Genomic DNA, 16799 nt, shown 5'->3' with positions numbered 1-16799 from the left:
AGCTGCAGACTCGGTAGACAGACACACCCACGCGACTAAATCCTACCCCAGAAATGAGGGGAGGGGCAGAGCCCAGACGCCGCGTTCGGAAGCCCGGCCCCCTTCCACGCTCGCCGCCTTCTCCACCCACGCGGCTGAGCCTGGGCCCTCGGTCCGCGCAGCCAGTTTCGTCACGTCCGGAGGCGGGCCGGGGCGCCGGGGGCTGGCCCGGGTGGGGCCGGGGGTGGGGTTGTGGCGGTACTGCGGGTGACAACGGTCAATAATGAAGGTGGCTGCGGCGCGGCAGCGGACTCAGCTGCGCCGGGCGGGGGCGGCGCCGGGACCGCGCCTGTAGGACCTCGGGGCCGGCGCGGCGAGATGGGGCCCCGGCGCGGGGAGTGAGGCGGGCGCGACGGCGAGCGGAACTTCAGCCGGAGGGGCTCTCCTGCTTCCCCCTCTGGCTCTTCGGCCTCCACCTGCAGCCCCTCGGCCCCCGCGTCCCGCGGGACCGGGACGGCAACGGCGGGGGCATGTGGCGCTGGGTCCGGCAGCAGCTGGTAGGTGCCTCCGCCCCTCACCTCCCGGACGCTTGCTCCTGCGCGGTCTCTCGGGCCCAGGTGGCGAGGAAGGGCCGGCGGCGCGGAGCCGCGAGGCCGGGGCGCGGGCTCCGGGCTAGGCCGCAGCGGAGGCGGGCTAGGGCCCGGGAGCCGGCAGAGCCCCGAGCAGCTCCGGCACGCGTCTCGCCGCCGAGCCCGGGCCGCCGAGGTCGGCGGCCGCTTCCTGCCCGCGCTTCTCGGTTACTCCCTCCTCCTCGGCGCACCAGGGCGGCTGCGATCAGAAGCGAGTCCGGAGCGGGGTCGGCGTCCCTCCTGAGGAACTCGGGCGAGGGCACGGAAAGAGAGTAGGTCTTGGGGAGAGAAAAGAGGCTTGTGTTTCCTGCCTCTAACAATTTGGGACTCGTTTGAGCGAAGGGGAGGGTGAGGACTTGTCTCCAGCTCCCTCTCCTCGCTGTTTTCGCGGTTGCGTTATCAAGGAGGAGGGTCACTTACCTAGTCCAACCGCTCTCAACGAAAGAAATTTTACCCAAGGCCTGGGTGAGGGAAAGAAAGAATATTCCAACACCCCGTCTGGTTTCGAAGGTAAGTACGGTAGTTATGGCGGACTTTTCCTTCTTACCTTGTCCTCGCCCTAACCCCAAGTGAAACTTCTCGAACGCGAACCTCCCTTTTTTTCCGCTCTCCCGAGGCAGTTTGAACGAGACCGGTTTGGAATCAATGGTTAACTTTTCAGTTTTACTGGAACACCTGGAGAAAAAAAAAGGATCTTAGAAAAGGGTGATTTAAGGCATATAAAAAGCGCCACCTTTCTCAGAATTAATTCACAGACAAAACTTTCTTGCCTGCTGGCGGCTGCAGCCCGCAAAATACACCACTAAGGCAACGTGACAGTTAGGACTGAAATTGCTCCTGGCTGAAGAAGCCTAACCTTACCTCCATGATGAGGTCTGTTTGCGGCTTAATTTCTAAATCGCATTAGTAATTAAATGCTGTTACAACTCGGTGTTTTCACTTACGAATTCAAAAGGCCGTGAAGCAAAAACCGTTTTTGTGGGACTGTAAAGATTTTGTGGGACCAAAACATTGATACCTCTTTTTCCCTGCTCTGGAAGAACATTTTTTTGTTGTTATGACTAAGAAGTATGCTGTTTCAGAGCTAGCCTTCTGTTAATTCATTTGGCAGTGGGCATCATTCTCAAAAAAAAAAAAAAAAAAATCTTATAAATAAAACTAGAACTGCCTTCCACTGCCTCAGACAAATGTTAGCTCTCTATTTTTAGGTAATTGGGCATTCATATATCCCAGATATATGCCTTATTAGGAAACCAAGCTAATGATGTCATTATAATACCAGATTGTTGTAATACTTTGGCTTCGTTGCAGTAAGCGGCAGCTCGGTAACTTTAGAAGTTGATTATTTCAGGTCTGATCTCATGCCTTTGATTTGCCCATCTTCATGTATAGAAGTCTTTGTTTACCTGATGGTGTTTTTGTGTGCTAGTGGTTCTCTTAAAGTTTTTTCTAGTAGATTTAAGACACCACTTCTCAGTGTTAGGTATTTTTGTTAACCTGAATAAAATCCTGATTGTATAACCATTGTCATCTTCAAGACAGGTAGTCTGGTAATGTTTTTCTTAAATGGTTTCAGCTGAACACAACTAAAAGGAAGGGCAGGGAGTTGTGTGGTTAATTTACAAGACAGCAGCTGCCTTACAGGGTGGTTAACAAGTTGAACAAGTTCGCTGTACACAAAAAATGCTCTCTCTGACATTGGTTGCTCACTTCACTGGTTTTACTTTTAAGTTATCAGTATGGAAGTACGAAAGTATGTAATCAGACCTGTGCCCATGTAGGACTTTGTTTCTCTGATTACCTTTGTACAGTCACTTAAATTATACATTAAGGATAGTGGATTCACAGAGTAATGAAAGTGTATTTTACTATCCCAGTCATAAACAGCCATTCTGGTTACTACACCAGGAATTATTCAATTCAAAGTCTAGTTTAAATTATACTTCCAGTTGCTCAGTGAATTGAGTCTTTTAGCAATAGGTTGGTTCACTTAAGAAAATTCAGATAACTAGGACAGATTTGGAGAAATTAATAAGCAGACCACAAAGACAGGTTTTTTTGAGTTATAAAAACACTTTATTCATTATATGCATCCCGATTTTCAACAAGTTAAATTGTCTTGCCAAAAAAAAAGTTCATTGTCATTTTGTACTGAAACAACTCATATGTTCTATTAATTCTTCTCTAATTAAAAAAAGTTTGACTCCTTATCTCCGCAGACTATTTTCACTTCTTGACACAATGAGAAAAATTAGGAGGTTGTCAGAAAGTTGATGTTTTCCTTTGGGGAAGTATACTGAAAAGATTGGACTATCCTTTTCTTTTTCTTTCTCTTTTGTTCTTTCTTTTTGGGCTCATAATGCTAAAGTTATTTCACACTAAGAAAATTTTCTTATGATGTCTTTCTGGTACAGTTGGTATTATTCTAGCATCACATGTGTGTTAACTCATTAGAGATGACAGCACCATGATTATAATAGTGGAAATGCCATTAGCTACTCACTCTATTCTCATATTTAGATTTTTGTGGTAGCCATTAACCACCTTGGCTATTAAAATTCTAATCAATTAAAAATCCATGTGGCTGTTAGCTACTATATTGGACAGTTCAGAGTAGGACATATTTATTAGCACAGAAAATTATTGTACAGCGCTACTTTAGACAAATGAAAGTCTTTGTCAGTTCATATTTTAGTTGACATGTAATATTTCTTTACAGGGCAGTGTAGTGCTGTGTTTTTAAAGCACTTACTGTGTGCAGACATAATAAGCTAAATACTGGGGACACAAATGTAGGTCACTGAGGGCCTTATTCATCTCTGTATGCTCATTGTCTCACACAGTACTCACTGGGTACATGTTTGCTGAATAAATGAATAGGTGAGAAAATAAAGAATGAATCCATAGTATTGCTTCTGTGTTTAGAGATCAAGTGACAAAATTCAAAGATTGACCAGTCCATAAGAAAGCTAGAAAATTACTATAATTTTTAAAAACACAACTTAATGTTGTCATACTAGGATACAGTTTATTAAATTGTTCCATAAATGTAGTCCCTTCAGGTTTGTATCCGCAGTGGTGGAAGGAGGCTAGTAAGATTGTCTTCTGATTCACTGAGAAAAATGGGAAGCTCTTAACCTAAACTCTCAACCCATTCGCATTCACCAGACTTGTTTATATCTTAAGTCTAACCTTTACACTTGTCACAGAGGAAGGTGCGACGGTCCTCTTTTCCAAACTAACCAGTCCACTCGTGCTCTTTCATCCTGCTCTCCGCACTCCATATCAGTTATCTATAGTATGTTTACTCTTTTTCTTTCAGCTGTGAACATGTTCAAGCCTCCCTCTACTAATTTACTTTGCCCTGTACCTGTGTCAAATTCTTTTCAGTTTTCTAAAAAATAGGTCTATTCTGCATAATTATGCTGTTCAAGACCCTTGAAATGTGGCTAGTTCAAGTTGAAATATGCTTAAGTATAAAATACGCCTAGGATTTTAAAAATGGTATAAAAAAAGAATGTAAAAATCTCAACTTTTATATTGTTACATGTTGAAATAATATTCTGGATTTATTCAGTAAAGTCAATATTGCAATTAATTTTGCTTGTTTCTTTTTACCTTTTTAAAAAAGGTTACTAGAAATTTTTAAATTACATATATGGCTTGTATTTGTGGCTCATGTTATATTTCTGTTAGTGCTGCTGTATAACATTAAAAGTGAGCTTGTGTTTCTTTATGGCACATTATGTAAGTCTAGGTAGCTCACACACTAGACTGTAAATATCTTAGGAATGGGCCATATTTTGTTCATCTTTATAGCCCTTGCACTCAAGACAGCAGCTGGCCCATATTGTAGGTACTCGCCCACCAAATGTTGGTTGACTAAGTGAATGAGTATCAGATTTATTTCAGCATCAATTTGGAAGTACCTGTGTTCTTTGCCTTTCTCTCAAGGAATGAATGAGGAGGAGTAGGTCAGGGAAGCACAGGCCTACGGTGCTATTTTTTTGGTGTGACCAAGTAAATTTTAACCTCAAAAATGTTTAAGATCCGAGAGCTTAGAGTATTTGCTTATTTTATCTCTCTGTTCAGACTTATATTCTCAGATACCCAATTTTTCATTTGGTTAGAGAGGTCAAGCATTAGTGGAATCCCAATTATCCTAACAGCACTGAAGTAGGGACCTTGTCCAGATACCCCAAAGAACCTTGTGATTGCCACTATCATCATTAAATATCCCTTCTATCCCTGCAGTCTGTTTTCAACATAGCAGCCAGAGTGATCTTATTAAAACACAGGTTAGGTCATGTAATTCCTGTGTTTAAAACCTTCCTGAGGACTTGCCTTCTTGCTCAGAGTAAAAGCCAAAGTCTCTGGTAGATCTGTATCCACCCCGCTCCCCAAACCACTTCTCATCTCTCATCATTCTTTTTTTTTTTTTTTTTTTTTAATTTTTATATATTTATTTATTTATTTTTGGCTGCGTTGGGTCTTCGTTGCTGCACATGGGCTTCTCATTGCGGCAGCTTCGTGTTACAGAGCACGGGCTCTAGGCATGAGGGCTTCAGTAGTTGTGGCTCGCAGGCTCTAGAGCGCAGGCTCAGTAGTTGTGGCACACATAGGCTTAGTTGACTCCTTGGCATGTGGGATGGATCTTCCCCAGACCAGGGATTGAACTCGTGTTCCCTGCGTTGGCAGGCGGATTCTTAACCACTGCACCAGCAGGGAAGTCCTCCCATCATTCTTCACTCACTTTTCTTTATCCACACAGAGCTTGCTATTCATCAGAAGTGCCGGGCGTACTTCAGTCTTAGGATTTTTGCCTTGGCCGTTACCTCTGCCTGCAGTGTTCTTCTCCTAGGTATCTGCTGGCTCCTTCACTCCCTTCAAATCTTTATTCAGATGTTACCATATCAGTGAGGCCTTTTCTGGCCATTCAGTATAAAATTGTAAATCCCCACCCCCATACTTCCCTATCCCCTTCACTGCTTTTTTAATTTCTCTTAGCACTTATCACTATTTAACATGCTCTGTACTCTACTTATTTGTCTCATTTATATCCTGAAAGCAAGGATTTTTGTCTATTTTGTTTTAGTTCTCCATGTAATAAAAGCTGTTTCTCAACTCTGCATCTACTTATAGGTAACACTATTTCTTTCTCATTTATTTATTCATTCACCCAAACATTTTCTGAACATATACCTGTGATAGCATATTGCTAGGCTCTGGCACTACCAAAATGAAGCAACCCCAGCCCTAGCCATTCTTCGAGGACTAATGGATATTTGAATTGATGTCAGTTTTTTTCCTATTAAAAAAAATGTTGCGGTGATCATTTTTGTTTATGTGTGGTTTTTTTAAATTGGAATACCTAGAAGTGGAATTGCTGGGTCATGGGGTGTGCATGTTATGACTGTTACTAGATATTGCCAGATTATTTTCTAAAACATGAGAGTTCCCCTTTTCCTACATCTTGGTCAACACTTTGTACTGTCAGACTTGAAAAACTTACCAATCTGATGAGTGTGAGAGGTATATCATTTTGCCCTAATTTGCATTTTGCTGATTGCTAGTGAGGTTCAGGTGTCCTGTGTTTCACTCATATGAATAGATTACCCACTTTTCTTTTCTTCTTATTTTATTGGAGTATGATTGCTTTACAACGTTGTGTTAGCCTCCACTGATTACCCATTTTTCTCTTGGGTGGTGTGTCTTTTCCTTATTAGTTTCTTCTGTAGTCTGGATGCCAATTCTTTGTTGTATATGTTGTAAATATCTTCTTTTAGCCTGCCCCTTGTATTTAACTTTGTTGATGGTGTCTTTTTTGATGTTGTAAATTTATTTGTAGGTAAATTTATTAGGTGAGTGATTTCTACTTTTTATTACTTGTTTAGGAATTCCTTTTCTACACCAGGGTCATAAAGCTGTTTTTCTAGTGTTTTCTTCAAGTTGTCTAAAAATTTAGTTTTACAACATTTAGGTCTTTAATATACCTGGAATTTATTTTTGTGTATGGAATAAAGTAGGGAATTTGTTTTCTCCCACATAAGTTATTTGTCCCAGTGCCATTCATTGAATGAGCCATCTTTTCCCCACTAGCCAGTGTTGTTTGCCTTCTCTGTCATATACCATCATTCTCTTTGTTTTGTGTTCTGTTTCTAGGTTCTCTATTCTGTTTCATTCATGTATTGATCTGTTGGTGCACCAGTAAGGCACTATCTTAGTTATAGTGTTTTATGAGAAGTCTTGATATCTGGCCAGGCAGAACCCCCAATCCTTTTTTTTCCCCCAGAATTGCTTGGGATCTTTACTCTTCCATATGCTATTTTTTATAATCAGTTTGTCTAATTCTGTGGAAATCTTTCTAGGATTTTGATTTGCTTTGCATTGAATTCGTTAAGTTTCTATTCATATTTTTTCCCTTTGATCATGTAGAAGCTATGGATTGTATTTTTATCCTTTTTTTTTCCTAGCTGTGCCTATATATTGAGCATCTCTATCCACCTACAAATAATATAGGGATTTAGAAGATGTTGACCTCAGTATGCCCTCTCACCTTCCACATTACTGTTACATAATAGTTTAGCTCTGTTTTGTTCTTTTACCAGCTTTCTTGAGATATAACTCACATACCGTACTGCGTAGAGTTGTGCAGCCACCGCCACACTGTGATGTTTGGACATTTTCATACGCCCTGAAGGAGACTCCCTATCCACTAACTCTCATTCTCCATTCCCCCAAGCCACTGGCCCCCAGCCTTAATCAATCACTAATCTACTTTCTGTGTCTGTAGACTTGCCTCCTCTAGACATTTCAGGTAAATGGCATCATACACTATGTGGTATTTTGTCACAGTCTTCTTTTCACCTAGCTTAATGTTTTCAAGGTTCATTTGTGTTGTTGCATATATCAGTACTTCATTTCTTCTTAATATCAAATAATATTCCATTGTATAGATGTACCACATTTTGTGTATTCATTCATCAATTAATGGACATTTAGTTTGTTTCCACCTTTTGGCTATCAGAAATAATGATTCTTTGACCATTCATGTGCAGTTTGTGGATGTATATTTCATTTCTCTTGGGTAAATGCCTAAGGAGTGGAAATTACTGGGTCATATGGTACCTCTCTTTTTTGAGGAATTGCCAAACTGTTTTCCAAAGTAACTGCACCGTTTTACATTTCCACCAGCAATTTATGAGGGTTCCAGTGTCTTCATATCCGTGCCAACACTTGTTTTTGCCTTTCTGATTGCAGTCATGGTTGTGAGTATAAATGGTAATGGTTGTGATTTATATTTCCCTAATGACTGATGATTTCAAACATCTTTTCATGTCCCTGTTAACCAGTTTTTTTGTTTGTATTTTATGGGTTTGTTTGTTTGTTTTTTGGTGAAATGCTTATTACTCAGATCTTTTTGCCCGTATTTAAGTTGCCTTTTTTTTTTTTGAGTTGTAAGAGTTCTTTATGTGTTCTGGATACAAGACCCTTATCAGATATGTGATTTGCAAATATTTTCTTCCATAATGTGTGTTGTAGTTCTACTTCTTTTTAAACTCAAAACGTTCTCTTAACTTTTTAACTGTTACTCATTTTGATTGATTACAGTGATTTTTTTACTCACCATTATTTCTTGAATACCATCTCTCCCCTCTGTATTTACATTTATTCTTGCTGAAATATATATCCTTTAGTTATTTTTAAGCAAGGCTTCATGTGTAACTTTCTTAGTTTTTATGTCTTAAAATGTCTATTTCATAATTATTATTGAATACTAATTTAAGTAGATTCAGATTTCTAGATTAACAGTTACTTTCACTCAACATATTGAAGACACTACTTATTCTGTTGCTTTCGGACATTTGTTGCTGGTGTAAAATATGCTTTTAATCTAATTGTCATTACTTTGCTGATACTCTCTTAAACGTTGTTTTTAAGATTGTCTCTTTGTCCTCGATATTTTGCAGTTTTTACTCTGCTGTATTCATCATGTTTCATATGATTTTTGTTTTTCCTGCTCTACACTTGTGTGTATTTTCAATCTGAAAGCTGTCATTTCTACAGTTCAGAAAAGTTTATAGTCTTTTTTTCCCTTTAAATATTGCTTCTCAGGCTTTAATTTTCTCATTCTCAAACTCTTGCTTGATATTAATCTGTGCTCTTAACTTCTTGTTCATATTTCTCATCTATTTTCTCTGTGCTGCTTTCAGTGTGAATTCCTTAGTTCTAGCTTCTGGTCATCAGTTCTCTCCATATCCAATCTAGAGTTCATCCTTGTCTTCTGAATTTTTAATTTAAATGACTTTTTTTTCCAGAATTTATTATTGGACCTCTTGCGTTTCTGTCTGTTCTTGATGCATATTGGCCGATTTGTCTTGTAATATTTTTTTTTTTAAATATATTATTCTGTTACCTCTTTGGAGGTTTTTAAACATGTTTAAAAGTACACAGCTTTTTTCAACCTCCCTTCAGTTGAACCTGACTCTAGGACCCTGGTACAAAAGGGGATTGAACTTCAGACTGCCTATTTCCAGACCCAGAGTCCCAAAGGCTCAGCCCCTGATTACCGAAATGATTATCTTGCTTTAAGCCTAGCTAAGTCGTCTTAATTAAAGAAAAAAAAATTTTTTTTGTCTGTCTTTGCTTTTGTGAAGTAAAAGGAGGAGTTCAAAGTATGTACTTTTCCAAGGTCAGTAACTAATTAGTGCCAGAGGCAGGACTTAACCCAGAGAGTTTTTCCAGAGAATTTAGCATTGTGGAAGAGAATTAGCAGTAGCAGCAGTTTTCCCTATATATCTCTTTCCTAATCCTGCCATTTTAAATCTATCCAAGAGTGAGGCAAGAAGAATGAGTTAGGGAAAGAAATTTAGGCAGCAGTGGTACTCTGGAGATGGGGGTGACAGGTTTGTAGAGGAAAAGGAGAGAAGTGATCAAGAGTTCCTGTAGTTAGTTAGCTATGGCCATTTTCAAGTTGACATAATATTTTAGGTACCAGAAGAAGCTAGGCCTTGCTTGTACCTTAATATATATCTCCTCTTGAATGTGTTATCTAATATCAAATGCAATACATTTAAATTGATTTTGAACAGCATGGCAAATTTTTTGAAAGATTTTCAGTTTTAAATTTCCTTTTTCATCTTAAACTTTAGGAACCACAAACTATTTTGAAGTTTGAGAAGTTTGTGATGTTGAAATAGAAATTGGAAATGCTGAAGAGTTAAGATAGTTGTCTTTTTTTTTAATTTAATTTTTTTTTTAATTTTTAAATTTAAAGCAGGGGCTTTCTCTAGTTGCAGCGAGCCGGGGCTACTCTTTGTTGTGGTGCGCGGGCTTCTCATTGTGGTGGCTTCTCTCGTTGCGGAGCACAGGCTCTAGGCGTGCAGGCTTCAGTAGTTGTGGCACGCGGACATTAGGGCACACAGGCTTCAGTAGTTGTGGTGTGCAGGCTGAGTAGTTGTGGCTCGCGGGCTCTAGAGCGCAGGCTCAGTAGTTGTGGTGCACGGGTTTAGCTGCTCTTGGACCAGGGCTCGAACCCATGTCCCCTGCATTGGCGGGCAGATTCTCAACCACTGAGCCACCAGGGAAGTTCCTAGTTGTCCATTTTTATTAATAACTTTTATTACATCTGTAATGAAATTATGCCATACTTTATTTTTTATATTTGAAAATTATGTTATTTAACTCTATTCAGAAGAATGTACTTGATAATTTTCTATAGAAAAAAACGAGTCATCTAATGACTTACTGCTATTTCAGTCAAAATTTTACTCATTTTACTTGATATTTGTTTCACTTTTTGTGCTTATTAAAAGGCCTTTTTTTTTTTAATGAAGTTTTATTCAGGCCCTTCTCATTTTGGTATTTCCACAGTACCGAGCGTATTACCTAGCACGCCAATGCTCACAGTATTTGTAATGATTTTTAAAATCATACAAATCATAAATTATAGGGTAATTTAACAATAGGGTAATTTAACAAATGAAATAGTAAGTGGCTTGATATTTCATAATGGTCGAATATTTTTACTTAAATTGGTACAGTGCCTAGCATAGTATCAAGCACATTCTCCTCAGTAAATACTTGTGTTACATATTGGTCTTTTAAGATTTTGCTTTGAAGAGTCTTTTGCAATGAGTGCAATTGATAGATAAAGCTTGAGTAGTATATAAGTCAGTTCAAGTCTTAATCACATTTTACCTAGGAAATTGTTTCTTCACTACTGCATTTCATGAGCTACAAAACGAATATAGATATCCTTCCTTACCTCACTTCTCCACTATGCTCTTTAATATATTAGTTCAGAAAACTAACAAAGATGTGAGGATGGGCTTGATTTTTTTTTTTTTTTTTTTTTTTTTTTTACTACTGAAAGGCAGGGAAGTAGTTCTTAACCTTGTCTTTTCCTATTGAAAGTTTCTTTTAATTTATTTTATTATTTATTTTTGGCTGTGTTGGGTCTTTGTTGCTGCACACAGGCTTTCTCTAGTTGCGGCGAGCGGGGGACACTCTTCGTTGAGGTGCGCAGGCTTCTCATTGAGGTGGCCTCTCGTTGCAGAGCACAGGCTCTAGGAGCATGGACTTCAGTAGTTGTGGCTGACAGGCTCAGTCTTTGTGGCTCGCAGGCTCTAGAGCTCAGGCTCAGTAGTTGTGGTGCACGGGCTTAGCTGCTCTGCTGCATGTGGTATCTTCCCGGACCAGGGCTGGAACCCCTGTCCCCTGCATTGGCAGGCAGACTCTCAATCACTGCGCCTCCAGGGAAGTCCCTCCTATTGAAATTTAAATACTGTGGAGGAACTGGCCTCTAACTTAGATGTGCAGACCTTCAGACTTTGTGTGTCCAACTCCTATGCAACATTAAAGGGAATTGATGCAGTGCTTACCTGTGAGTGTTGATCAACCTTTTTTCCATCGTATATTTGCAGAATTTAAAAAAAAGAAAGAAACTTAGGAATTTATTATGAGACAGGAAAAGTCAAAATTCTTAAATAATCAGAGATGCTTTTATCAATCTTTATATAGTCTCTTAGACCATGAGTTCCCTAATAAATGATGTTTCCTGTAGATGGAGATAAAGTTTTCAGTGGTCTATGGCAAAATGAGAAAAGCAAGGTCAGTGTAACACACACGTCTGTGTGTGTGTGTGTGTGTGTGTGTGTGTGTGTGTCTTTGTCTTTGCTTAAACTTATATATGTCCTTGTTTTTGAGGACTGTCATTTTAACTTTTAAAAAATTAACTTTTTTTAAAAAATAGTTTTAGATTTTCAGAAAGTTTGCAAAAATAATAGAGAATTCCTATACATTCTTCTCACCCACTTTCTCTTATTGTTAACATATTACTGTGCTACATTTGTTACACTAATAAACCAATATTAATACATTATTATTAAACCCTGTACTTTATTTCATATTTGTATATATTGCAAAATGATCACCGCAGTAAGTCTTGTTAATATCCATCACCACCCAGTGTTACAGAATTTGTTTCCCTGTGATGAGAACTTTTTAAGATCTACACTCTTAGCAATTTTCACATGTACAATACAGTATTAATAACTATAATTACCAGGCTGTACATTATATCCTATAACTTATTTATTTTATAACTAGAAGTTTGTACCTTTTGACTCCCTTCACCCAGTTCACCCACTCCCCAACCCCACCTCTGGCAACCACCAGTCTGTTCTCCATTATTTCTGTATCTACGAGCTTGGAGTTTTTTTTAGATTCCACATATAAGTGAGATCATACAGTATTTGTCTTTTCTCTTTCTGACTTATTTCACTTAGCATAACGCCCTCAAAGCCCATCCATGATGCAGCAGATGGCAAGATTTCATTCTTTTTGATGGATGAATAATATTTTATTATTTTTATATATATATATATATATATATATATACACACCACATTTTCTTTATCCACTCATTTGTTGATAGACATTCAGTTTTTTCCCATACCTTGGCTATTGTAAATAATGCCACAGTGAACATGGAGTGCATATATCTTTCAGATTAGTGTTTTTCATTTTCTTCAGATAAATACCCAGAAGTGGAATTGCTGGATCATATGGTAGTTCTATTTTTAATTTTTTGAGGAACCTCTGTACTGTTTTCCATAGTGGTTGTACCAGTTTACATCCTCACCAACACTTGTTATTTCTTGTCTTTTTGATAATAGCCATTCTAACGGGTGTGAGGTAATATCTCATTGTGGTTTTCACTAGTATTCTTTTTCTGGTTCAAAATCTCATCTGGGATGGGGCTTCCCTGGTGGCGCAGTGGTTGAGAGTCCGCCTGCCGAGACAGGGGACGCGGGTTCGTGCCCTGGTCTGGGAAGATCCCACATGCCGCGGAGCGGCTGGGCCCGTGAGCCATGGCCGCTGAGCCTGCGCGTCCGGAGCCTGTGCTCCACAGCGGGAGAGGCCCCAACAGTGAGAGGCCCGCGTATTGCAAAAAAAAAATCTCATCTGGGATAACACGTTACATTTAGTCTTCATGTGTTCTTAGGCTCCACTGGGCTGTGATAGTTTCTCAGACTTATGAGAAGAACTAAGTCTTAGGTTGTTTTCCTTACTTTCTTTTTTATTAATATTCTTGCTTAGAAGAATTAGAAGTTGGCAAAGTTATGTTAGTTTTCCAGTTAAAATTTTTTTTACTGTTCTGTGAAATCCAAAACTCTGTGAACCATTGCCTTTGGTTATCAGAAGTCAGTGTGATGACCATTAATAATTAGTGTCTCCAAGTTTCCTAATTATGTTTTTTTTGTTATAAAAGAAATATCTATTAGTAATTTTTTAAAAAAGTGAATGTGAAGTTTAGAGTTAATTGAATCTTATAGGGAAGAATTGGTGATCTGATTTGTGGCGGCAGTCAGTTTCCATTAGATGTGAGTGTATACAAAAAGCCATAGGAAGATAGGAAGTCTGTAAACACTGAGTAACTGAACTTAGTTACTCAGTTGATGACTGTATCAACTCATCATAAAGGTATTTCTTAAAATTACCAAAATAGAAAATTTAATAGTATATGATTTCAGCTTTCTTCATTTTTCATGTTCAAATTTTTAAATTCCATTCCGAATTAGAGATCCTGTCCATTTCCACAGTTAATGCTTTACACCTTGGCTCTTGATTGTTTTCTCTTCTTTTTCCTTGATCCTTCAGTGATTTTTCCTTCCCATAACTTTTTCTTCCTCTTTACCAGATTCTTCATTTCCAACATAAAAATAAGCTTATGATTTGCTTTTACTAAAAATGTTTCGCTTGATCCAGCTTTTCAGTTGTTAACCGCTATCCCCACTTCCCCACCCTCCTCTCCATCCCCAGTCATTAATCCACTGTAGCCCTTTTAACTGTACTCAGACTGCGTTGGCAGAAGCCACTGATGATTTACAAATTGTTAAATTCAGTTGTCTTTTTTTCAGTTCTTATCTTCCTTTGCAGCATATGAAATAATTCCTTTTTGCAACTTCTTCCCAGGTTTCTTCCATACTACTCTTCTTGTTTTTCTTCTGCTCTGATGATCTTTTTTCCTTTTTGCTTATTCCTTTTTTCCCACATGTATCTTAAATGATAGCCCTCAGAATTCCATCTCCTACCCTTATTCTCTTCCTCTGTACTCTCTTAACAGGCAGTCTCATACATATCTTTGACGTTAACCACCATCATTATGCTTGCTGGCTTCCAATCTCAAGTCCAACCCTCTCTCCTAAACTCTACATAAAGTTGCTTAGTAGATATCCATGCTGGGTGTACCATATTCAAACCAGAAAATAATTCTAGTTTGATCTTAAATATGTGAGAGGAAATAGGAAATTAGGTGATATCTAAGTAATAAATTGTAGGGCCTAAAATACTACGGTTTCATCAGCTCCAAGTGGGCAAGGACTAAGTCACGTATTCCTTTTTATCATCAGTGGTCCTTAGTGCATTGAAAAGCACCTAGTTAAGTACTCAGTAAATACTCTTTGATTGGTTGTTAAAGTAAATTTTTTTCATTACGTGCCGGAAAATACCAAAAGGCAAGAATTTGCAGATCAGCAGTAGAATTTTAATAGTCATTATACAGGGTAAATGAATTGTTTGCCAAAAGAACTGAAAATATGCGAACATATTCTTTTGTGTTTTTTTAAAAATACATTTTCAGAATTATGTCAGTTTGACCCAGTGTTGCTGAATAATCATTTCCATGCTTAAAATTTATCAAATTTTCATAGCAATAGTTTAGGATTTGCTAAGTTCTTTTTTTTTTAATCTGATATAGACATGTTTTACTTTCTTCTGAAGCATGTTTCTCAGGTTCCCAGCATATAAAATTAGTAAAACAATTGTGTATCTTCCTTCCACCTTACTTTTTTCTACCTTTTGTTTTAGTTCTTTTCTTAACTAAATAGGATTCACTCATTGTCTCTATTCTCTGACTTCAATATATTTTTATGTTGTTATTGTTTAGAATTTTTCTCCGTAACACCTAAGCCTGTTTAAATATGTACTTGGAAATATTTGTTGTAGTTTCCTAGTTTGAATACTGATATTCTGCTCATGGTATAAGCAGCAGCTTCTAACTTGAGGGGATTCTATTATAAACCCAAGATAGTACTTGTAATATTGGTTAGATTTTGGCCATAAAAGTACATAGTTTTCAATCCTGTTGGGCCCAGTGTCCCCTATTTCTAACAGATATTTCATAAATGTTCTTTCCATTTTTATCTTGAAATAAAATTTAAATATATAACCTGCTACATATATAACTTGATTTTTTTAAAAAAATCAACATTATAACCCTAGTTATGGAGGAAACTAGTATGAAGGAAAAATAAATACATTTATATTAAATAATATCTGTTTCAGTATGTAAGTACTCAACCGTAACTACACTAAAGGTAGTGAATAATAAAATGCTGTAATCAGTGTGACTTCATGGCTACTAGTGCAGACTGCTGAAAGTGTAGTGTATTGGTGACTCACATACAAGTGACATTTCCATTGGTGATGCAGTTTTCTGAAACTGAAAACTCTAGGAAGTTCTGACAAAATGTTATCTTCCTTCATTTTACATGGTAGTTGCATTGCTGAAAAATTCACAAATCCATGCAAAGCATTTTGTGTTTTTAAAGAGGAGGTTCATATTTTTCTAAAGAGATTTTTACGAATGTGAATATCAGGCAGGGCATTTGAAAGTTGTCTGGCTCACAGGACATTTCCTTGTTGTCAGGACTCTTATGTTCATTGAAGAATGTCTAATATCTCTGCCCCACCCATTCACCCACCTACTAAATGCCACTAGACATCCCCACCTCTCAAATCATTGTGAAAATCAGTACCAACCTCATTTCTGAAAATGGTTTCTAGAAGTCTTCCTTCCTTTCCTTAGGCTCATTCCCCAAAAGGAGTTTTAACTTTGAGGCATGTAATCTCTTAGCTCTAATTGAGAACCATTACATATAATTTCTCTCAATGAGAATAGGGAAACACAATTAAGCAACTGATCAGAAAACATAGGTGAGTAGAAAAGCCTGTAAAGCAAACTATATGGTCATTCAGAAATAGTATTTCAGTGATAGTGTTATTTTGGTTGATTTGCTAAATATTAATGCTTGGTATTCAATTGTAGCTATCTGGTAACAGGAACAGCATACAATTTCATTCAACATAAGAGCAAGAGTGTTACCAATTTTGAGAAACATTTAAAATGTTTATAATTATGGCAGGATGAAAGGTAGGATGTCTAGGTTGTGGAAAGTGAGACTGGTAGTAGGTACAAGATTGTTGCGTTTTGTTATTGCCGCTGCTGCTATTTATTTGGTTCCAGTTTGTTGGTTCAGGCATTCCTGAAAACAAGTTTCCTATATATAAAATTAACAGGACAATTGTGTATCTTCCTTCCACCCTACTTCTTTCTACCTTTTGTGTCAATTTTTGTCTCTATTCTTTGTCTTCAATATACTGTTCGCCAATTTATTATTTTTTAATTTTTATTTATTTTTAATTGATGTATAGTTGATTTCAATATACTTTTTAATGTTATTGTTTAGAATTTTGTGGGTGTGTCTTTGTGATTGGTATATATTTTAAAATATTACACTTTGAAGATATTTTGTAAGGGATGTGTTTTCTGTGTAAAGGATATTTGTCTCTGGCCTCAGAACTGTAACCCCATTGCTTCTGATATACTGAGGAGGACGTAGGAAG

The 16799-nt window shown here is 38.1% G+C and overlaps 1 protein-coding gene across 1 annotated transcript in view; it reads left to right on the top strand.

Moving 5' to 3' along the window:
* Positions 1-258: 258 nt before the first annotated feature.
* ATP11B (ATPase phospholipid transporting 11B (putative)) overlaps positions 259-16799 on the top strand; it is a 121248-nt gene continuing 104707 nt past the window's right edge. Inside the window, exon 1 of the mRNA XM_029214120.1 lies at positions 259-536. Coding sequence (XP_029069953.1) covers positions 510-536 — 27 coding nt within the window. The 5' untranslated portion in view covers positions 259-509. The remainder of the gene's footprint in view (positions 537-16799) is intronic.

This window comes from Monodon monoceros, unplaced genomic scaffold (assembly GCF_005190385.1).
Source record: "Monodon monoceros isolate NGI ecotype Baffin Bay Population unplaced genomic scaffold, NGI_Narwhal_1 Super_Scaffold_11, whole genome shotgun sequence".
NCBI classification, from domain to species: domain Eukaryota; kingdom Metazoa; phylum Chordata; class Mammalia; order Artiodactyla; family Monodontidae; genus Monodon; species Monodon monoceros.
The sequence above is the reverse complement of the archived record's forward strand: the minus strand, read 5'-3'. Positions and strand labels throughout refer to the sequence as shown.